The sequence below is a fragment of the Erinaceus europaeus genome, chromosome X (genome assembly GCF_950295315.1).
Source record: "Erinaceus europaeus chromosome X, mEriEur2.1, whole genome shotgun sequence".
In the NCBI taxonomy this organism is placed as follows: domain Eukaryota; kingdom Metazoa; phylum Chordata; class Mammalia; order Eulipotyphla; family Erinaceidae; genus Erinaceus; species Erinaceus europaeus.
The window spans coordinates 63130624-63154949 of NC_080185.1; the positions used below are offsets into that span (position 1 = coordinate 63130624).

The 24326-nt window shown below is 41.0% G+C and overlaps 2 protein-coding genes across 4 annotated transcripts in view; one reads left to right on the forward strand and one right to left on the reverse strand.

The window, feature by feature from the left end:
* Positions 1-887: 887 nt before the first annotated feature.
* Positions 888-3776, reverse strand: RPL36A (ribosomal protein L36a). The gene is made up of 5 exons (XM_060183411.1): positions 3714-3776; positions 2952-3057; positions 2718-2785; positions 1295-1417; positions 888-1016 (listed from the first exon to the last, which is right to left on the reverse strand). Exons 1-5 carry the CDS (start codon positions 3774-3776, stop codon positions 996-998), a joined length of 381 nt encoding a protein of 126 aa, XP_060039394.1. The 3' UTR covers positions 888-995.
* A 5088-nt stretch (positions 3777-8864) lies between these two features.
* Positions 8865-24326, forward strand: part of BTK (Bruton tyrosine kinase) — a 64107-nt gene continuing 48645 nt past the window's right edge. For 2 of the 3 annotated variants that reach the window (XM_007537929.3, XM_060183275.1), the window contains exon 1: positions 8866-9088. The gene's annotated coding sequence lies outside the window, so the exon portion shown is untranslated. Of the gene's footprint in view, positions 9089-24326 lie in introns of all 3 variants that reach the window. The other variant, XM_060183274.1, reaches the window with a different exon arrangement.

Consider the following 24326-nt stretch of genomic DNA (forward strand, 5'->3'; position numbering starts at 1 on the left):
CTTGTTCTAGTAAAAGATGATGGCTTTTTACCAATAGTAGAGCAACCTGTAATCTTGACTACACTTCTCTCCCACACCAGCAAAAATACAAGTGTATCTCATCCATCTGGAATGCACAAAACAGGAAAGGCATCACACTTTGCTAATCATCTTTGATAAAGCTGGAGGACTAAGCATTGTCAGCTGAGTAAACAGAAAGCCCTGCCTAGAAGATGGGGCCAAAATTCAATAGCTGGAGTGACTAGGGGTTATGAGGTATGTGAGATCGGTGGGGGATGCCTTAAATCTACATAGTACTTGGACCCATGAGGTCCCAGGTTCAATCTCTGGCACTGGGATCCTTGCTCATGATTTCTTTTTACCAGAATTTTTTTAAAAAGATTTTAAGGGGATAAAAGCAAGGTAATTGCTGGGCATGGGAGATGAGTTCAAATCCCCTACACCTTCATGAGCTATGGAGCATTGCTGCAAGTATTTCTTCCTTGCCTCTACCATCAAACAAGTTACCCTGACCCCAGGCACTGAAACCCCAGCAATAGCCTTGTTGGTGTACAACACACCTAACTTGTATGTTTGAAGCCCTAGACTCCATCTTTTACACCATGTGAGAGCTGACCAATGCTTTGGTCTCTCATGAAAAGAAATTAAGTTGCAGGTGTCTGAACTAGTTTATACTGTTGCTAAACCTCAAATATTCACCATCAATATATAGCCATTACTGACCTCAACACATCTATAACCCATGCTTAACAGCAAAGGGAACCACACAAAAACCCAAATTATAAAATACCAGAATTAGATCAGCAGATCTTGTGTGAGACTGATCAGTCAGCTATTCAAAATGAAGGGCACCCTGAAGAATCACCAAGTAAATTTCCTCACAAAACCCATATTGATGGTGCTATTTTATTTCCCCTTTCAAATGACCAACTACAGCCAAATGAGTGAACAAAGCATCAAGATTTAATTGTCTTCATAGTAAATCCAAGATGAAGTTAGAACTGGATTACTTGACCCTGTAATAAAACAGAACAAAAACAAAAAGGTCAGTTTTTATTTTGGAAAAAGTGTTATCTACTCAAGAATAGTGTCTATTCTTTAAGGGAATCACCATTTTTACTCATGCTAAAACCAATACCAAATACTATTGACTTGTGCTATGGATCTGGTTTCAGAGAAATTCCCTGCCTATGCAGTCAAGGATGTATAGGGAAAAAAACTGCTCATCCCTAAATACAATGAAGCACTACATAAAACTTCACTTCCACCCTCATAATTTTATATATATATATACCTTTCGTTTCTTATCTCCTCCAAGTTCAAAGTGCTTGCATCTCTTAATAGCCAACATTCTCTTAGATCTGCAGTTGGGCTCAACACATTCAAGCCTCAGCACAATCTTCTTTGTAGTTTTAGCCTGGGGGAAAAAATTCAACCCATCAAAAATCACTGCAGAAAACATTTCTTTCAAAGTACCTGTAAGGCTTTTTTTTTTTTTGCAAATTACAGCTGATAATGTCTTTAGCTACAGGATGAAAAAAATGGGAATCACAATGACTATAGTAGTTTGGTCAAGCAAGACTAGGCATTAACACAGTAACAATACTTTTGCAACTAACCAAATAGGGATAACTATTACTAATTCTTCTACAATCATGTCTGATGTGTGAAACTAACATTCAACTTAAGGTGCACTCCCCACTATTAACTAGCTTTTTAAACCCTTTTTAAATAGACCACTATTCAGCTCTGGCTACTGAACCTGTCAATCCAGGTACCACGTGAAACCACTGTGCTCTTAGGCCCAACAACCACTTTTTAAAAACCTGCCTCTGTAGTTAGAATCCTACTGCTGCTAGCATGCACTTCTCAAAAAAGCCAATAAATCAATAAACAAGTTGAAAAACAAGATCAGAAAAGAAAACACAAGTAGAACCTGAAATGGAATTGGCGTATTCCACCAAAGTAAAAGACTCTGGAGTGGGAGTGGGCGGGTGTGGAGAATACAGGTCCATGAAGGATGATAAATGACATAGTGGGGGTTGAATTGTTAAATGGGAAACTGGGGAATGTTATGCATGTACAAACTATTGTATTTACTGTTGAATGTAAAACATTAATTCCCCAATAAAGAAATAAAATTTAAAAAAATCAATAAACAGAGTATCTCCCGCGTTGTCCAAGTCTGGAACAGTATCATTTCTTTACAATCACCTGGGGTCCAACAGCTATTCATTCAACCTAAACATGACAAAAAGTCTTCCAGAAGCCACTGGGAAGCCAAAACAGCTATTTTGAAGCATTTTAAAACTTAAGAGACAGAGGTAGTCGGGCGGTAGCGCAGCAGGTTAAGCGCAGGTGGCGCAAAGCTCAAGGACCTGTGTAAGGATCCCGGTTCCAGCCCCCAACTCCCCTCAGCTTCACAAGTGAAGCAGGTTTGCAAGTGTCTTATCTTTTTCTCCCCCTCTGTCCTATCCAACAACAACGACATCAATAACAACAATAAGGGCAGGGGTAGATAGCATAATGGTTATGCAAACAGACTCCCATGCCTGAGGCTCCAAAGTTCCAGGTTCAATCCCCTATACCACCATTAAGCCAGAGCTAAGCAGTGCTCTGGTAAAAACAAACAAAAACATAACACCTCAGAAAGCAGGCTAACTTTAGCTTAGAGACACGTGCAAGAACTTTAGCACAAATGGAAACATGTCTATTACCTTCTTCCTAAAAATTGGCTTAGTTTGTCCACCATAGCCACTCTGCTTCCTGTCATAACGCCTTTTTCCTGGGAAAACAAATAAAGTTACATACAAACTACCACTGCCACACGAAGTCATCACACGTGATTTACCTTCGGTTTCCCAGAACAAATATTTCCCAAATTGAGAGAATAAGAAAACAATAGGGCTCGTACACTAGTAAGAAATGCCTTACTGGTACAAACATCTTACCCTGGGCATACAGAGAATCCTTGCCCTTCTTGTACTGTGTAACTTTGTGAGGCTGATGCTTGCCACATTTCTTACAGAAAGTCCGGCGGGTTTTAGGAACGTTCACCTAGGAAACAAAGCGTTCATGATTTACAATCTGATGTCAATGCCACAATGCCCAACCGCTGCCAGCCAAAGTGAAAGCAGCCCACGAAAGCACCACTCTCAAAACACCAAAAATCCAACATTCTAACTAGGAAGTGGGATTCAAGCAGCTCCACACACAATCCTCCCTCCCCGCCCTAGAGGGGTCCTCTCACTTCAATTTCTGATCTTGAAGTCCGATCCATTTAGGGTGGACCCCTACAACATATGAGTTTCTTTGGCACGAGCCCATTCTGGTGCCTGAGCCCAACCCAGGAGAGCAGCGCAGACAGAGGGTGCAGATTAAACTGGATACTATCTGGCCCCGACAGTGCGACCTACCATGCTTGCAACAGTGCTACCCACACGCAAAGAAAGATGCTGTTCCGGAACCGGTAGTATATAGGAGGTTCCTGGTCGCGCTCACTCATGGGAGCTGGTGGGAACGATCATAGAGTCTAAGGCTCTGTGAGCAGCGCCTTCTGGCGGCCCAGAGGACTCGCTTTAGATTGCCTGCGGAGGCTTCAGAAAAGACTTTGCCTCTCGATTGCCTCCAAGTCTTTGCAACTCCTCACAGCAGCAGCTGTTTGCTAGCTGCTTAAGGGGAAGGAATTTTAGGCTCTTCCCAGGCACTCTCACCTCTTTGTCCGTGTCCCCGAGGAAAGCTAGGACTAGGGCCAAGTGAAAGGGTCCTGCCTCCATATTCCAATCCTATTCTAACTAGAGGAAAAACAAGAATTTATTCAATGAATCTTTGGAGGCAGCCGAATTGGTCAGCCCATTAAACAGATGGCTATGTTGAGTCCTATTCTTTGTTGGACACTAACATAGGGTAGGGGTACAATCAAGCAATCATGCTCCTAAGGGTATAATTACAACTGAGTACTTTGTGGGTGGGGGTTCTGTTTGTTTTAATTTTTTTTTTTGGCCACCATAGTTATTGCTGGGGCTCCGTGCCTTCACGACAAATCCACTGCTCTTGGCCGTCTTTTTTTTATTATTATTATTTATTTCCATAATACAAAAAGGAATTGAGAGAAGAGGGAAGATAGAGATGGTAACAGAGACATCTGCAATACTTGCGTCACTGCTCATAAAGCTTCCCCCCTGCTGGCTGGGGAATTACCTGTGTGCTTAGCCGGGTGTCCTACTGCCTCCCAACAGAGTACCTTGTAAATACCTAACAGTGGCTGACATCAACAAGACACTTGTTTCCTAAGTTTATTGCTCTCAATTCTTTTTCCTTTTCTTTTTTAAGAATTTATTTATTAATGAGAAAGATAGGAGAGAGAAAGAACCAGACATCACCCTGGCACATGTGCTGCGGGGGACGGAACTCAGGACCTCATGCTAGAGAATCCAAGGCTTCATCCACTGTGCCACCTCCTGAACCACACCTTCAATTCTTTTTATTTTATTTTTATTTACTTTATTTTAGAGAGGGGGTACAGAGGCAGAGAGAGAGAGAGAGAGACCCAGAACAGTGCTCAGCTGTTATGGTGGTGCTGTGGATTGAACCTGGGAGCTCGAGAGCCTGAGGTATGAAAGGTTTGTTTATTTTTTCATAACCATTATGCTGTCTCCCCAGACCCATTTCTTTTAATTAAGACTTATTTAGATTATTATAAAACAGAGAAGGCTTGAGGAGAGAGGACCAGAGCACTGCTAGGCTCTGACATGTTGGATCTGCATACTTTGAGCCTGGGGCAACAGTATAATGGCTATGTAATAGACTTTCCTCTTGAAGTTCCTTTGTCTCAGGTTCAGTCCCCAGGCACCATGTATGCCAGAGTTGTGCAGTGTTCTAGTTAAAAAGTAGGTAAATTAAATATTAGTATGTCATCAGTACATTAAATGAAAAAAAAAAAAACTTGTGACAGAGCAGCTCTGGCATATATGGTACTGGGGATCTAACTCGGGCTTGAGGGAACAACAAACACATCACTGCAACACTTCCCAGACATGCAAAAAAGACTTTCACACCTAGGTTGCTGAAATAGCTTACATGGATAGTGTGCTGTTTTGCCACGTACACAACCCAGGTTCTTAGCCTGGCCCCCACTGTGTTGTGTAATTGCTGTGGTCTCTCTCCCTGCCTCTGTTTCTATCTAAAAAATTTCATTCCTCAGACTCCAAGGTCCTAGGTTCAGTCCCTGGCAACACCATAGTCCACAGCTGAGCAACACTCTGTTAAAAATAAATAAATTTAATCAAATGCATTGCCTCAAGTAATTATCAGAATAATTCTAGTAGGAAATGATACATTCTTATTTCACAAATTGGTGGTCCGGGAGGTGCCACAGTGGATAGACCATTGGATTCTTGAGCATGAGGTCCTGAGTTCGGTCCCCAGCAGCACATGTACCAGAGTAATGTCTGGTTCTTTCTCTCCTCCTTTCTTATTAATAAGTAAAATATTTAAAAAAGAAAGAAATTGCACGAGATGGTAAAAGTGTAGGAAACATGTATTTGTTGAATCTAAGATACAGGTCTAGGTTTCTTTTTTTAAATTTCTTTATGGGGGAATTAATGTTTTTCATTCAACAGTAAGTACAATATTTTGTATATGCATAATATTTCTTAGTATTCCATATAACAATACAACCCCCACTAGGTCCTCTGAAGGACCTATATTCTCCTCCACACCCAACTGAGAGTCTTTTACTTTGGTGCAATACACCAATTACAGTTCAGGTTCTACTTGTGTTTTCTCTTCTGATCTTGTCTTTCAACTTCTGACTGAGAGGTCTAGGTTCCTATTGTGGCCTTACAATAGCAATTACTGGCCACTTACTGTTTGCCAAACATTTTCTTTTTTAAATATTGTATTTATTTTATTTTAATGAGAGCTACAGAGAGAAAGACTGGAGCACACTGCTCAGCTCTGGTTTATGCTGGTGTTGGAGATTAAAACTGGAACTTTGGAGCCTCAGGCATAAAAGTCTTTAGCATAACCATTATGCTGTTTTCCCCAGCCCTTGCGAAACATTTTCTTAAAACTTTTAATCTAACAACCCACATTTTATGCACCATTATTAGTATTTAACAGGCAAGGAAACTGAACCATAAAACACACATATGCCCACAGTCTGTCCTATCCTACAACGAAGACATCAATAACAACAACAATAATAACTACAACAATAAAACAACAAGGGCAAACACAAAGGGAAAATGAATAAACAAATATAAAAAAATAAAAATAAAAATAAATAATGGGGGGATATGTATGTGACTAACTCTCAGGCAGGTGACAGGAATACCTGTTTGGAGGAGACTGATGAATTGTCAATGGAAAAGAGCACACTGTACTTGCTTTACATCATTCTTGCACAGATATGAAAATTAACCATTCTGCTACCCCACAGATACTTAAAAAGATTTTTTTTGAAGCTGAGTCCTCATGCACACACTGTTTCACTGCCCTTAGGTCACTTTTTCATTCAGAGATGGGGGAGAGACACTACAGCACTGGAGATTCTCCTGGTGCCATGGCATATCCCATGTGGTGCTGGGGCTTAAACTGGGCTGAATTCAGTCATAGCAAAGCATATGCCTTACCTGGTGACCTATCTCTTCAGCCCCTGCAGACGATTAAAAAAATTTTTTTTAGGGCTAGGGAGAAAGAATAATGGTTATGCAAAGAGACTCTCATGCCTGAGGTTCCAAAGTCCCAGGTTCAATGCCCAGCAGTACCATAAGCCAGAGCTGAGCAGTACTCTGGTAGCTCTCTCTGTGTATCTTTCTGTCTCTCATTCATTAAAAATAAGCACATAAAATATTTTTAAAAAGAAAAGAAAAAGAGGGCAGAGGATAGATAGCATAATGGATATGCAAACATACTCTCATGCCTGAGACTCCAATGCCCCAGGTTCAATCCAGAACTGTACAGTGTTCTGGTTATAAAAAGAAAGAAAGAAAGAAAGAAAGAAAGAAAGAAAGAGAAAAAGAAAAACTTTACTTAAAAAATTTCTTTTAAAAATATGGAACATGTGGCCCAGGAGGTGACACAGTGGGTAAAGTGTTAGACTATCCAATAAAATGGGGGGGGGGGGGGAATGACCACCAGGAGCAGTGCATTCATGACGCAGACACCAAGCCTCAGCGATAACCCTGGAGGCAAAACAAAACAAATAAACAAACAAACAAAAACAGCAGGTCACTAAGCAAGAGCTCTGCCACTATCCCAGTCTGTAGCCAGTATTTTCTGCCTTTTCTTGAAGAATCTTCGATGAGAAGATTCCTGCTAGAGCACAGGCTAGAGGATAGCTGTTGAAACATTCCAGTTTCAAGTAACATATGTAGCCTGGTTCTTTATTATATAATATTTTTATTTTGCTTGTATTTATTGATTATTATTTTTATTGCCACCAGGTTTATTGCTAGAACTCGGTAACTGCGCAACCAATCCGCAACGAGGGCTATTTTTTTTCCTTTTTATTTCTTGTTTGGATAGAGAAAGAGAGAAATTGAGGGGGGAGAGAAAGATAGAGTGGGCAAGAGAAAGACACCTGCAGCCCTGCTTCACTGCTCTTAAAGCTTACCCCCTTGCAGTTGGGGTTGGGGACTTGAACCCGGGTCCTTGTGCTTGGTAACGTGTGTACTCAACCAAATGTGCCACTACTGGCCCCTGTAATGTACAGCCTTAAAGATAAAGGAATACATTACAGTTAACCCCAAGACCTAATTTTAAATAGCAAAAGTCAACATCCATTTAAGAGGGAAGACACATGTAGTGTGTGTGTGTGTGTGTGATGAGTGTTATCCTTAAGGTTCAGTATCTACATAATTCTATTATTCCTGCTGGCCATTTTTTCCCATTTTGATAGAGTGAAAAACAGAACAAAAGGGAAGGGGCAGGTGGTGGTGCACTTGGTTGAGCGCACATGTTACAATGTGCAAGGACTGAGGTTCGAGCCCTGAATCCCCACCCTCAGGGGGAAAGCTTTGCAAGTGGTGAAGCAGTGTTGCAGGCATCTCTCTCTCTCTTTCTCTTTCTCTCTCTCCCTCTCACCCTTCCCTCTTGATTTCTGGCTATCTCTATCCAATAAATAAAAAAAATTAAAAAATTAAAGAGTGAAGAGGGAGAGAAAGAGAGAGAAAAGACATCTGTAACATAGCTCCACTGCTCATGAAACATCTCCTCTGCAGGTGGGTTTACATTCAGACATTCATAGCTGTAGGAAAAAATTGCTTTCTTAGAAAATGACTCAGCAGTGGGGAAGTCTTGTCTCTATTTCTACCAGACTCTGAACTTTGAGATCCCTTATTGAAGACTATCCATCTTCCATTATAAAGTCTATTTATTTATCATTCTATTTTACCATAACACTGCTCAGCTCTGTCTTATGGTGGTGCTGGGAATTGAACTTGGGACCTTTGGTACCTCAAGCATAAAAGTGTTTTTGCATAACCGTTATGCTACCTCCCCAGTCCAGTATCAAGCTGAATTAGGTGACCCCTGCATCTTCTCTGCTTTAGCAGACAGGAAGCTCTGACATTCTTCCTTGTCTGTTTGTTTGCTCTATCTCCACCAGGCTGCAATTCTTCTTTCCTATAATTTCAACTACCAATGCTGATATACCCCAAGTTATGCCCTCAAGGAAGTTTGCTCCAACCTGTCTGCTCTACTCAAATCTACGGAGTCTCTCTAGTGGTCCCCATAATATTGAGAGTGGCTCTTTCAGAGAAGATACAAAATAGTAGTGACAGAGGTCCAAAGCAAATGAGGGGTGGGGACAACTTAGGAGGGTGTGGAATAAGGACAGTGTTAGGAAGCCAGATACCATGCTGCTGAGCAAAAGAAAAAAAAAAAAAAGACACTGGTTTAAGTCAGGAAACAAAAAAAGGGAACTGAGTGACTGTGAAAGGGTGGGGTTTGCTCAGACTGTCCTTCCTCTCTGGACTGTAAGAATATGTCTCCAGGGCCAGTGTCTTCTGAGATCGAGTCCCACCTTCCAAGTCCTGGCATTTCAATGCAACTGGAAAGCTACCTGCATTAAGCCAGGACTAAGGTGAGTCTGGGGCTGGGCTGGGCTGGGGATTGGCAGGAGCAGCAAGGACCTTTAGTGAGATGCCCCCCCCCCCCCAAAGTCAGAGAGAAAGCATGGCCAGTAGAAGTAGGTGGGAGTGTCATCAGCACAAGGTCTTGGCAGTCCCTTCTGATGATCTGAATGGGTTGTAAGGTTTCTAAGAGGGTTGTGGGGTTGGGTGGATCAAGAAGAAGAAAAAAGGGACACGAGGTGACCATATGAACAGGTAACAAATATTGGAAGGGGGAACGGTTGTGAATCTTTTTTATATGCTTATTTATTTTATTTTAATGAGAGAGACAAAGAAATATATATATATATTTAGAGAGAGAGAGAGAGAAATACAGACAGAGAGAGATATAGAGAGACCAGAGCTCTGCTCAGCTTGGGCTTATGGGGGTGCTGGGAATTGAAGCTGGGACTTCAGAGCCTCAGGCATGAGTCTTTTGCATAAACTATTATGCTATCTCTTCAGCCTGTTTTTGTAAATCTTTAGCAAATATATATGTGTGTGTATGTATATATATATGTATATATATAGTAAATCTTTACTATATATGTATATATGCATGTATGTATGTCATTGTCAGCAACAGGATAAAAATAAGCTCTTTGGTAAAATATTTCTTGAAGCCCAAAAATATCTGTTTTGTCTCAATAAGGTCCTTAGAAAAAGAAATTCAAAGAGGCAGATTGAGAAAGCTATAACCATAGACCACCGATGTTTGTAAGCTGGGGGAAGGGATGGGCCATATTAGGGTGTAGGTTACCCGCTTTGGGCTGCACCAGGCCAGTGTCGACTTGCTAGGACAGCTGGTTATGTGCCTCCAGCCTCACGGTAATAGTGGATAAGGGCATGGGCTAGAAGAAAACAGACTCAGAGTCCAGACAGTGTAGCTAAACCCTGAGGCTGTGGGAAGCTTGCTTCAGTTACCAGTGCCTACCATGTGCACACTTTGCTTTTCTTGTCTTCACTATTTCTCGTCTCTTCTCCTCCTCATTTCCATTGGCTCTCCCTCATTTCTCATTTCTCTAGTGGTATCGCCTCATTTTTATACTTGTATTTTGTTCATCAACACCCCTGGGACAATCAGCTCTTAAGAACTGCTGAACTGTGGTGGATTTTTTTTTTTTGCCCCTTTTATCGCTTCCTCTCTCCGCTTTTCCCTTTCCCCCTTCCTTGCCATGTACCTTCACCATGTAGTGAGAAGTTAACGTGTGTTAACTTATGTGAAGCAATTAAAACAGGGCCTGGCAACATTACGTGGTACATTTCAGTGTTTGCTATGATTTGTATTCTGCCTGAGACCTGCTGGTATATGCCCAGAGGGCCTGCCTGGAGCAAAATGTTGTGGCATTTAGAATAAAACAGATTGCTGGCTCTGACCAAGACACTCTCAGATGAGTTACTGGACATACAAATGGAATCCTAGTCCAGTTAAGCTCTACTTTTTAAGTTGCTAATTTTGTATGGTCCACTAGTAATGCTATGAATAGCCAAATGACCCTTGGCAGTAAAAAAAATCCGGTTTCCCACCCATGATCTATACAACTCAGGGCTGTTCTCTTGCAGTTGTGATAGTGCTACAGCTTCTTTTGGAGTCTTGGATATTTGGCAAAGCATGCCAACTTCAAAATAAGCTAGAACAAGACAACTATGCATGGAAGCTTAACCATTCTACCCAAATAGCATCTTTTAAGGCTGACACTATTTCTTCTATTCAGGCCCCTCTTTTATTCAGATTCTTTAAACTATAGTGTTAAAATCAAAATTTTGTTTGTTGTTTAGAATCCTTTGCAAATTCTTTATGGTGAGAACTCTTGCAATTTTCTCTCCATTTCTAGGATCTTGATGCAATTTTAAACTGTCATCATGATTTATTATTTTCATTTGAGTAAATTTCCTATAGAGTTTCCTTTCAGTGGACTGCCCCCATACCAGGAAGTGACTTAGGTATAAGGGGATGATAAGGTTTTTGAAAAAAAAAAGTTTATGTATTGCCCAGAAGTCATTAGATAGCTGCTGCTTTTTGCCCAGAGATTCTAAAGATCTGATTGCAAACTCATGAAAATAAAGGAGAGCTAGAATTTTCAGCGAGACAATGCTAAATAAGAAGCTAAAGAGACCTTAATCTAATTCACTCCAAAGCTGCTTGCTTATGCAAATAAAGCCATGGGGCAGGGAGGATGAGATCCTCTGAAGACCCTGAAACAAATGGGCCACGTGTGATTTTCAGTTTCCATGGAGATTCATGAGCACTGCCAAAGCACTGCAAACCCAAATGCCTTAATTCAAGCTATCTATTGCACTCCCTGGAAGTGATCATCAGATGCCCTGAGGGTCATTGCTCATTGTCTGAACCTCAAGGAGACACACATCTTACTTCCTTGCCTCCCTGAAATGAATATAAACTAAACTTTATTAGCTTGCTTCTAGGGAGAACTTTCTATAGTCAAGAGAAGCTACATTTTTAAACAAGTTGGAGGATGGCATATACTGAAGTTCATGAGCACTGGCTCACTTAGAAACAGATCTGGGCTGGGGATGTAGCATAATGGTTATGCAAAAAATCTTTCATGCTTGAGGCTCAAAGGTCCTAGGCTCAGTCCGCAGTCCTACCATAAACTAGAGCTGAATAGTGTTCTGGTCTCTCTCACACACTAAAACAACTAAAAGTATTTTTAAGAAGAAAAATAACAACTTGCAACAAAAGCAGTGTACTCTCAAAAGCTGTTTGGGATGGAAATTGGTAAAGTATTTCTGGAAAGTTCTTTGTCAATATGTATCAAAGTACACAGTGTACTAACTTTTTTATGTGGTGAAATATGACTATATAGAGAGCTCAGTATTATAGACAAATAAGCAGTGTTGTTAGGCAAGAACTTTAGATATTTTGGGGGGAAGTATACTATGTGATATTATCGCAACTATGGTTTAAAATCTTACATTTTTTAAATTAAGAAAGGAAGAAAAACTACAAAATATGCAGGAAAAATGGAAGGAAATATTTGTGTATATTAATGCCTTTGGATGAGAAGTTTACAATTGTTTTCATTTTCATTTATTTATTTATTTATGAAAGCTCTGCTCAAGTTTTGGTTTATGGTGGTATGCGGAATTGAACCTAGGACTTTAGAGACTCAGACATGAAAACTTTTTTGTAGCCTTTATGCTATCTCTCCCACCCCTCTTTCCTTTTGTTAAATGTTTATTTTATTTAGAGAGAGATAGAGGGAGAGGGAGAGAGAGCCAGAGGATCACCCTGACACATGTGACATGGGCTATCAAATCTAGGACTCTGTGCTTCCAAGTCCAGTGTTCTAGTCATTGTACCACATTTAGGACAAATTTCTTTCTTCCTTTCTTTTTTAAAATTATCTTTATTTGATAGATACAGCTAGAACTCGAGAGAGTAAGGGGAAATAGAGAGGGAGACAGGACAGAGAGACAGCTGCAGCCATGCTTTACCACTCGCAAAGCTTTCTCTCTCTAGGTGGTGACTGGTGGCTTGAACCCAGGTCTTTGCACACTATAACCTGCATTCAACCAGATGTACCACCACCCAGACCCCCAAACTGCTTTCTTTTAAATATTTTCCCTATACTTGAAACAATTCATTCAGTGAATACATATGTGTTATGTTGCCATTGAGGAGGATGATAATAAAATATTTAAACCATAGAAAATAAAAATTAAAGTGGAAAAGATCATACAAGCCCAGTATGAAAAACAAACACCCCATGAGTGACCATAAGGACAGAGGGCCATTGCTGACATAGTCACCAATTTGATGCTGCCTGCAGATTTGTGGATAGGATTGCTGGCTCTTCTTTCATCATCTCTTGCCCAGAACCTATTGTTTCTTGTGTAGAATGTAAAGGAGAGTGAATCACAGAAACCTAGAGGGTTGAAAAGACACAGGATATAAATGTAAAATGTTAGTGTCACGAAACTCTGAGAAAGGACCAGATCCCAGTGACTTCTTGAAAATGGATTATAGCAGACAATTTCCCTGGCTAGAATGCAGCCAGAAAATTGATTTTGGATGGAAATCTTCACCTCAGATGTAGTCGCCTGATCCTGCTGCTTATTATCAAATAATTAGGTTTAACTGGAGTTTGAACTGAATATTTTTGGAACTAAAAAAAAAGATGTATTCACTTATTTATGAGAGAGACAGAAAGAGAGAGAAAACGAACCAGAGCACTATTTATGCTCGAGAGTTCAACAGTTTGTCCACTGCCACCTCCCAGGCCACTCGTCTTGGGAACTTAATAAATACAATTACATTTCTTCATTGCAATAGCTATAGCATTTTATTATTATTATTATTGTTATTTATTTTGAATTATGATAGAGCTTGCGAAGTTTCCCCCACTGCAGGTGGGAACTGGGGGCTTGAAACTGAGTTCTCAAGCGTGGTAACTTGTGTACTTTACCAGCTACATCACCAATTGGCCTCAGAAATGATATTTTAAAGAAAGGTTCTGGTTCCAAGGCTATGGATTTTCTCATTAAATTTTGATTAGACCCTGAGAGATGCTTCTCAGGACCAAAATTTCTTAGAGGCCAAATTTACCCTGTCAGTTATCCTCTAATCTAGTTAGCATATTTGATGATTCTACCAGATTTCACTGCATTTCACAACACCAAGAAGATCAGATTGCAAAGGAGAACAAAGTTCAATTTAAATAATTAAATTGTTTTTAAAAAGGGAATGAAGGATAACACAAAACATAATCTAACAGAGAAATTAGACATAGGTTTGCAACTTTGTCAAATTGAGAATACATTCTGAAGGCAAAAAACTGTGACCATGTGTACAAGAGTGGCCATGACAAGAATTTTTTATCATTATAGATATCTAGATATCCACCAGTGGAAGAGCCGATAGGAAAATTTGTGATATATTCATAATATAAAAAACTTAATTTATTATGAAAATGGATTAAACATGAATTAACACAACCTAGATTAAAAATATGACTGGGGGGGCTGGGCAGTATTTCAGTGGGTTAAGCGCACATGACGCAAAGCTCAAGGATCAGCCTAGGGATCCAGGTTCTAGCCCCTGGCTTTCCACCTACAGGCGGTGAAGCAGGTCTGCAGGTGTCTATCTTTCTCTCCCCCTCTCTGCCTTCCCCTTCTCTCTCGATTTCTCTCTGCTCTATCCAACAACAATGACAGCAATAACAACAATAACAACAAGGGCAACAAAAGGGATAAATGGCTTCCAGGAGCAGTGGATTCATAGTGCAGGCACTGAGCCCAGCAATAACCCTGGATATATATATATATATATTTGGTTATAAAACATGAATGCAGGAAAACAGTTGCTGTTGAATATGTACTCCTTAAACAAAAATGTGAAATATAAATATATTTTTTTAAGATTCATTTATTGCTTGATGGGAGAGAGAGATGGGCATCATGCAATTCTCAGGACCTCCTGTATGAAAGCCCAACCCTTTATCCACTGTACCATTTCCTAGGTTGCAACACCAAATATCTTTTATGAATATTTATTATGTTATAATAATATAAAAGCATGCCTAGGAATAATGAGCACTAGAGTTACCATATATTGGTAACTTCTAAGGAGAGGGTGAAGCTAAGATCATAGGAGAGTACATCTATTTCTTTTTTTGCTGTATGGATAGTAATTTCGTTTTTTTCCTCCTCTTTCTCTCTCTACTCCTCCCCTCCCCTCCTCTCTTATCTCTTCTATTCTTCCCTTTTCTCTTCTTTTATCTTCTCACCTCTTCTCTTCTCCTCTTTTCTTTTCTTTTCTTTCCGAACACCATTCAGGAAAATGTTAGAAAAATATGCCAATACTGTCGGGGCTTTCTTGTGGGGAGATTACAGTTGACAGTTAACAGGGACAAATCATCCTTTCAAACCCCCAAAATATTGTAGAGAAAAATGCCCCAGATCCTTAAATTCCCCCCTCAATCCATGAGCACCATTTCTTCCTCTACTGCTCTAGAAGATGCAGAGGGTTTTGTCCCAGCTGCAGTTTGATAGTAGTTGTGAGGAATGGCAAAGTGTTAAATAACACACACACACACACACACACACACACACACACACACACACACGCACGCACGCACACACACTCTGCGGGGCTATGGAGTGGCACAGAAATAGGGCTTTGGGGTCACAAATGAAGCTGAGTAAGTCACATAACCTCTTTGACTCTCACTTTCCTCGTCTGTTTGTTGTGAGGGTAAATAAAATAAGACATGTAAATATTTGATGGGCAGGCTGTATTGAGAGTAACTGGGGTTCCCTTCCATTTCCCTGGGGGAAATAACAGAATGGCTCAAATCTTGCTTGGCAACTAAATACTGTTAAAGGAGAAGTTACAAGAGAATACTGCTTCTTAGATATTCTGGTTACGTGTTGCTGACTGGGTTTCAGGGTTGAAGTCCTAATCTCTGTGCAGTAGAAGTTCACATATAACTTGACTTTCATGAACTTTTGCTTCAGCTAGTTTGCTGTCAACCAAAAACCTTAGCATACCGTTAAGTGACTCACATTTTTGGAATGTGTTTTTTTAAAAAATGAGGTTTTTTTGTTATGTGTGTGTGTGAGAGAGAGAGAGAGAGAGAGAAGAGCATTGTTCACCTATGGCATATTGGTTCTGCCAGTGATTGGACCTGAGACCTCTGGAGTCTCAAGCATACAAATCTTGTGCTGTAACACTGAATTATATCTCCAGTCCCATGTTTTGTATGTGTTAAACACAGTATTCTCTTTTTTTTTTAAGTCAGCTAAAGAAGAGGAAACAAGATAAGAAAACCATAAGTGAGTTATCATAAAACTTTTTTTTTTAAACCAAAGCATTGCTCAGCTCTGTTTTATGATGGTGCAGGGGACTGAACCTGGAACTTCAGAGCCTCAAGTATGAAAGTTTCTTTGCATGACCATTATGCTATCTATTGATGTCAAACTCTTCATTTTCTGAATTCTTTTTTAATATTTCTTTTACATTTTTTATTATGTTAATTTATTGGAAAGAGACAACCAGAAATCAAGAATTAAGTGGGTGATAGAGAGGGATAGAGAGACAAAGACACTTCTGCACCACTGCTTCACCACTCACAAAGCATTCCCCCTACAGGTGGGGTCCAGGAGCTTGAACCTGGGTCTTTGAACAGTGTAACATATACAGCTTAACCAGGTGCACCACCACTGGCCCCCAACCTTTTTTTTTGTAGTGATTTAGTATTGATTTACAAAATTACATGTCAATAGGGGTGTAATTCCACGCTGTTCCCACCACCAGAGTTCTGAATCCCTGATCCCTCCATTGCAACCTACTGCTGTTCTCCCAAGGTTGCAGACATGGGTTAACTATCATCTTTACAACTATCTGTCTGCATGTATACATAATTGCCCCCTTTTTCTTCCAGGTCCAGTCCTCTCTTCACCTCCAAGCCATTCATGACCCTATTACTACATCCAAATGTTCGTTCCTTTTTCTTCCTTTTTCTGTAGGTCCTGATGGAATTGGGTTCCAGACCCCTCTGGTCATCTACCCCCTATCTTTTCTCCCCCTCTTGGGGTATGGACCAAAATTCTTTATGGGGTTCAGAGTGGGAGTTCTGGTTTCTGTTATTGCTTCTTCACAGGACATAGATGTTGGCAGGTTGATCCATACCCCCAGCCTGTCTCTATATTTCCCTAGTGAGTAGAGCTCTGGAGAGGTGAGGTTCCAAGACATATTGGTAGAGCTTGAAACTTGGTGTCTGGAAGGTTGGCAAGACATAAAGTAAAACAAAATGGTTAATGAACAGGAACCAAAAAGTAGGAACAGAGCAGATGAGATTAGGAATCTTAGGGTGAAAGAAAGCAAAGAAGTCCATTTTAGGCATGTTTCTAGGGGCACATGACTATGGTAGTTTTTGATTAAATTTGACATCTAGGATGAAGTTGGATAAAAATATTGTCTGAGAAAAGGGTGTCAGAGTATAAAAGGAGGCTAGAAAGTTGGATTATGGCAGAGAGTAGCACTCACTCTTGAAAAAATTCTGTGGATGGAATTAACTATTTACCTCCATCCACCCGACCCAGGGCCTATATATATATTTAGCAAAGGAACCTCTAAGTCCCTACTTTCTTCTTCTAGCGTTTGCCCTTCTTCCGTAGGCAGTCAACAGCGTCAGGTTGAGCCTGATGTAAAGTTTCGAGACCTCCTTTGAATCTGGAGAGGTGGCAGTCGTTGACTATGTGGGTCATAGTCTGTCTGTAGCCGCAGGGGCAGTTCGGGTCGTCTCTGGCTCCCCAGCGATGGAACATAGCGGCGCACCGGCCATGGCCTGTTCCATAGCGATTGAGGAGGACCCAACTGATAGGAACTCGAATCTCATGGTTACAGCTGGAAACATTGTAGGCTGAACTCATTTCAGGACCAGTCTTCCTTGAGTGGCAGGGCAGGATACCCAACCCTCCCTTAGTAGACTGGAGCAGTCTCTATCATCGCTGCTTTATGGTGAGGGCAAGGTCCTGGAAAGGCCCACAAGAGGGCTTGTGATGATGTTCCTGGTGCAACTGACCAGTGGTGGTGCAGAGAGAGATCCATCAGAGATCTAGGCCCATCATGTTTGCGTGGGAATACAAGGGTTCCCAGACTAGCAACCCAGATGATAAGGCGGTGTGAGATTGACCAAAAGGGTCATTATTAGTGAGCCAGTCTCTTGCCCTTATCCAACTTTTGTAGTCTTATCTTTATCTAATGACCTTAGACTTTCTCCCAGTTGTTTAAGCATTGAGTGTCATTTGTTGAACCCAACAAGAATTAGTTTGTTGGCATCTGTCTTCTTTGGTCAGCCCCCAAACTCTTCATCTTCACCATCTTCATGCAGTTTTTGCTGAGAAGTAGGAGGGGAAGGGGGGACAAATGACAAGCTCAGGCTTGTCATTTTTGAGGATCAGCTGTAGTTATCTAAAGTGATCATTTATTTTATTTTTGAGTTAATTAATTAGTTAATTTCTTTATTTTACCAGAGCACTGGTCAGCTCTGGCGTAAGATGAGTCATACAGGGGACTGAGCCTGGGTCTTCGGAGCCTTAAGCGTGAACATCTCTTTGCATAACCATTATAATATCTTCCCATCCAAATTTATTTTAATTTAATTAATTTATTTGTATATTACAGAATTACATGTTGACAAGGGTTTGAACCCATACCACTCCTACCACCAGAGCTCTGAATCTTCAGTCTCCCCACTGCAGTCTATCACAGTTCCCCTAAGGTTGTAGACATGGGCCAACCATCATCTCTACAACTATCCGTCCACATTTATATATAGTTGCCATCCCCTTTTTCTGATTCAATCCTCTCTCCCTCTCCAAACCACTCATGACATCATAACTAACTCCATATGTCCCTCTCCTTTTCCTTCTCTCTCTCTGGGTGCTGATGGAGCTCTGGGGTTCAGAGCCCTTTTATCTTCATCCTATCACTTCTCCCCCACTGGGGGTATGAATCAAGGTTGTTCTGGGGGAGCAGAAGGAAGAAGTTCTGGCTTCTGTAATTGCTTCTCTGATGAGCATGCACATTGACAGGTCGATCTATACCTCCAGCCTCCCTAGTGGGCCAGAGCTCTGGAGATGTGAGGGTTTAAGACAAAATGGTGAGGTCGTCTGCCCAGAGAAATTAGGATGGAGTCATCTGCAACTTGGTGTCTGGAAGATGACATGACCTAAGTTGAGACAAAATGGCTAATGAACAGGAACCAAAAAAGTAGGATTAGAGCAGATGAGATTAGGGATTTTAGGGTAGAAGAAAGCTAAGGAAATCATTTTAGACATATTCCTGGGGGCACACAACTATTGTAGTTTTGCTTGAGTTTGGTAGCTAGCGTGAGGTTGGATAAGAATATTGTCTGTACAGGTCCAAAAAGGACGACAGAGGACCTAGTGGGGGTTGTATTGTTTTATGGAAAACTGGAAAATATTATGCATGTACTAACTATTGTATTTACTGTTGAATGTAAAACATTAATTCCCCAATAAAGAAATATAAAAATTATTGTCTGAGAGAATGGTGTCAGAGTAAAGGGCTAGAAAGTTGGATTAGGGCAGGGAGTAGCTCCTGTTCTTGAAAAAAAAATTATGTGGCTAAAATTAACTATTTACCTCCATCTACCTGTTCCAGGGCATATATATGGCACCAGAACCTGTGTAACCTCTAAGTCCCTTTTGGTCTGAGCTTATAACTCATGGTCACATCTGAGGAACATTGCAGGCTGCACTCATTTCAGGACCAGTCTTGTTCGAGTGTCAGGGCAGGATACCCCCAGCCTCCCTTCGGAGACTGGGCCTATCCCTACCATTGTTGCTTTATGGTGAGGACATGATCCTGAGAGAGCCCACAAGATACTTTTCTTTATGGAAGCAACCAGTGGTGGTGAAGAGAGGGGCCCTTTACAGGTCTAGGCTGATCATATGTGTATGGGAATCGAAGGATTCCCTAACTAGGGACCCAGATGATGAGGTGGTGTGATATTGACCAAATGGACCATTATTAAGTGGGCCAGTCTCTTGCCCTTATCCAACTTTTGTAGTCCTCTCTTTATCCTAGGTTTTCTCTCAGTTGTTTAGACATTGAGTATCATTTGTTGAGCCCAGCCAGAGTTAGGTTTATAGGATCTGTCTTCTTTGGTCTTTTCTGCCAGGCTGACAAGCTAATTTGGTCTAAATCCAATCAGTTACAGAATTTATGATGCCTTCTTTAGGCACTTCAGTCATTATCGAGCACCTTGACTTTGAGTTACATAATTGCCCCATGTTTATGGATACGTGTACAGCAGTATCCAGTACCCTAAACCTTAGCGTAATCTGGTATCTGTTACTAGTTAAGTGATGTGGCATCTAACGTGGATGTAGGTAGTCCAATGTGTTAATCCAAATTAATTTTCTTAAAGATATATTTATTACTTTATAAGAGGAAAAGGTGAGAGAGAGAGAGAGAGTTGCGAGAGACACGCGGGAGGGGAGAATCAGCATCATTTTGGTACTTGTGATGCTGGGGATCAAACTTGGATCCTCATGATTGAAAATCCAATGCTTTGCTCATTGCCGTGCCTTCAAGGCTACTGGAATTTCTTTATTTAAAGGCAGACAGAGCTCTGTTATAGTATATCTGATATCAGGGATACCACCCAGAACTCAAGATTTGCAGAGTATGTGTTCAACTCACTGAGCCACCTCTCCTGCTGCTTGTTTGGTTATTTCTAACTAGTGTTGCTCTTGGATTCTTCCCAATCATGCACAGACTGTATTTTTTTTTAATCTCGCTTGGCTGTTTTCCCTAACAGTGTTTTATTACAGCATGAACAAATATTGGAGCAAAAAATGATTCTTCAAGTGCTATTTATACTAATTGCTTGGCATAGTGCAGTTTATAAGATGGCTGGATTCTTACTAAAAGTATACACTCTCTGGATTCTGCTGCTCTATAGGGAACTTGAAGGTACAAAAGGTGGTCATGTGAAGTGCCTTGTATTTGTAGTTTAATAATGAGAACACTACAAGGCAGAATCTCTGTATTTTAAATGTAGCTTTTATTTTTCCTCCTCTTTGTTTCTGTACATGAACAACAGACTGTCTCACTGTGTGTGTGTTCAGCATTCATTCATTTCCTTTATTTATTTAATTTAAAAAATATTTACTTATTCATTTATGACTAAGAAGGAGGAGAGAGAACACCAAAGCATCGCAGTGGCCAATGTGTTATCTGACAGCAAACTCAACACTTCTGTTTTAATCTGTACACTGCTGAAATTGTTATGAAGATTTAGGCACCTTCCAGAAAAAATATACATGAATAAGCAGCAATGATCCTTTAACAGGGTGGCCACTCCACACTAACCTTCAGGCCTATGTAAAGATGGATGGATGCATAGTATTTCACACTACTGTTGGAGGAACCAGTGGTCGTGACTAAGGAACTATCACATTTTCTTTTTTTTAAATTTTTTTAAATATTTATTTTATTTATTTATTCCCTTTTGTTGCCCTTGTTGTTTTATTGTTGTAGTTATTATTGTTGTTGTTATTGTTGGATAGGACAGAGAGAAATGGAGAGAGGAGGGGAAGACAGAGAGGAGGAGAGAAAGATAGACACCTGCAGACCTGCTTCACCGCCTGTGAAGCGACTTCCCTGCAGGTGGGGAGCTGGGGTTCGAACCGGGATCCTTATGCTGGTCCTTGTGCTTTGCGCCACCTGTGCTTAACCCGCTGCGCTACAGCCCGACTCCCGAACTATCACATTTTCAGGCTGTCTTTTTTTTTTTAAATTTATTTTTTATTTAAGAAAGGATAAATTAACAAAACCATAGGGTAGGAGGGGTACAACTCCACACAATTCCCACCACTCAATCTCCATATCCCATCCCCTCCCCTGATAGATTTCCCATTATCTTATCCCTCTAGGAGCATGGACCCAGAGTCATTGTGGGTTGCAGAAGGTGGAAGGTCTGGCTTCTGTAATTGCTTCCCTGCTGAACATGGGCGTTGACTGGTCAGTCCATACTCCCAGTCTGCCTCTCTCTTTCCCTAGTAGGGTGTGTCTCTGGGGAAGCGGAGCTCCCGGATGCATTGGTGGGGTCTTCAGTCCAGGGAAGCCTGGCCGGCATCCTGATGGCATCTGGAACATGGTGGCTGAAAAGAGAGTTAGCATACAAAGCCAAATAAATTGTTGAGCAATCATGGACCCAAAGGTTGGAATAGTGGGGAGGAAGTGTTAGGGGGGTACTCACTGCAAACTCTAGTGTACTTATGCTTTCAGGTATATATTTTGCACTAGTTTATGGATACGTGTGAACATATGCTCTCTCTCACAGAAACTGGTGTATATCTAGGTTTTGGGACTTTGTTAGAAACTGAACCACCTGGGATGGAATTAGAGAATACTATGAAAGGAAAGGTCTCACCCGAGTAATGAAGCTGAAGGGTTGTCATTCCACACGTGAAGTCTCTGGACACAGTCTGAGCTGAAGCATGTTGAGGTGGCAATCGTTGCGTTGATTAGGTTGTGATCGGCAGATGCAATATTATTTGATATGGATTGGGAGAGGCATGCAGGAAAGTGGGCCCTATCCTAAGGTTCCAGAACTGGGGGAAATATAGGCTCTATAGTGGAGATGTGAGGTTCCTGCTGTCTTAGGGTTCAAAAAGACAATGGATAGTTAAGTCAGGCTGTCTTAACCAGATCACAAGTTAAGAGGGAGAAAGCATTCAAAGAAGAGTTCACAGGTCTTGGAAGTCCCAGCAAATTTCCATGTCAATGGGCTCAAAATACATGCCATTTCACTCCTTACTCAGAGGGTTGTTAGTGACAGTCTTACCTCTTTAAACTTAGACCATCACTAAACTCTACCCCCCAAAAAGACACCTGAAAGAGAGGAAGGCTTCCCCTTATACACACTGAATTAGCTCTATGAAATTAAAAAAGAGCAGAGGCCAAGACCAAAACAGATGTAGGGGCTGAATTGGGAAAGTACCCACCAAGAGTTTACAACTGAACTAAAGTTGAAATGATAGGTGTGCCATATTCAGCTAAAAGCACAACTAAACATGGTTGACTGGGATGCTTATGCTCTAATTTTCGGGACTTGAAACTCAGTGTCCCTAGGGATTTTTTTCTGTAATTTTGACGCTTTTGTCATGAAAAGGTACTTAATTGTAATTCACTGCAGGAACAATGATGATGTTAGTACAGGACTGATGATGAGTTGCCAAATCCTGAGAATAGAGTATCATTACTTGGTTATCACTACTTCTAGATTAATGCATAATTTTAATGTTAAAAAGGAACTTTGGGGCTGGGCAGTGGTGTACCTGGCTGAGTGCACAATGACCTAGGTTCAAGCCCCTGAACCTCATGTGCGGGGTGTGGGGGGGGGGTGATGAACAGTGAAGTAGTGCTGCGGGTGTCTCTCTCTCTCCCTCTCTATTTCTCCATTCTTTTTCAACTTTTCAATGTATCTATCCAAGATAAGTAAAGAAATGAATAGGTAAATGAAATATTAAAAAATAAAAAGGAACCTCTTCAGAGTTTGAGGAAAATATGAATGCTAGAAAGGACACTGGTTTCTTATTGTTAGCTTGTTACTCCTGTGAGAGGCCACTTAAATTGATGCGTTGGGGAAGAAAGCTGTGGGGGGAAGACTTTCTTTCTTTGCCAATGTTTATCAAAACATCATTTACAGATGGTTAAACTAGTCCACCACTGAAAGACCATAGCTTTCACACAATAGATAAATGGCAAAATGATTGTTCTAAACACCCCTGGTGCTCCTTGAACATATTTTTCTTCCTAGTACAAAATAGAACTTTGTATACCGCAGAAAGGAGGAAAATAACATGTGGGATACTTCAGGCTTTGATAAATAGCAGGAATCTGTACTTGATAAGTAGGAAAAAAAAAAACCTGACTGGACGGGGCGGGTGGCTGGGAGGGGGCGGGGGGAACCTGATTATCCTGCTTTCATGGTACTACCAAAACCATGAGATTTAGCTTTAAAAAAGTAAAAGCTGGGGCAGGGGTAGAAAGATACTCTCAGGCTTGAGGCTCCTAAGCCCCAGGTTCAGTCTCCTGCACCATCATTAGCCAGAGCTGAGCAGGGCTCTGGTAAAAACCAAACAAACGGGAGTCGGGAGCGCAGCGGGTTGAGCGCAGGTAGCACAAAGCGCAAGGACCGGCAGAAGGATCCTGGTTCGAGCTCCCAGCTCTCCACCTGCAGGGGAGTCGCTTCACAGGCTGTGAAACAGGTCTGCAGGTGTCTATCTTTCTCTCCCCCTCTGTCTTTCCCCTCCTCTCTCCATTTCTCTCTGTTCTATTCAACAACGACGACAACAATAATAACTGCAACAATAAAACAACAAGGGCAACAAAAGGGTATAAATAAATAAAATAAATATTTTAAAAAAGAAGTAAAAAACAAACAAACAAAACAAAACAACAACAACAGAAAAAAAAAGTAAAACCTGGGGGCCAGGATATGGCTCACCTGGTAAGGCACACGCCTTACCTACCATACACAAGGCCCTGGGTTTGATCCCTGCTTCCATATGAAAGATCACATCAATAGAGGAAGTTCTACAGGTGGTGGAGTGGTACAGTGCTATCTCTCCCCCTCCTTTTGTCTCTGTCTTTCCCTTTATGTTCTCATCTGAAATAAAAATATATCAATCTTATACCTCCCCTGA

Excerpts from the sequence above, each read along its gene's own strand:
- RPL36A (XM_060183411.1), bottom strand. The coding sequence starts at position 3,776 with ATGGAGGCAGGACCCTTTCACTTGGCCCTAGTCCTAGCTTTCCTCGGG. Across the intron at positions 3,058-3,713 it reads TCGGGGACACGGACAAAGAG|GTGAACGTTCCTAAAACCCG; the intron begins GTGAGAGTGCCT and ends TTTGTTTCCTAG. Across the intron at positions 1,418-2,717 it reads AGCCAATTTTTAGGAAGAAG|GCTAAAACTACAAAGAAGAT; the intron begins GTAATAGACATG and ends TTTTTCCCCCAG.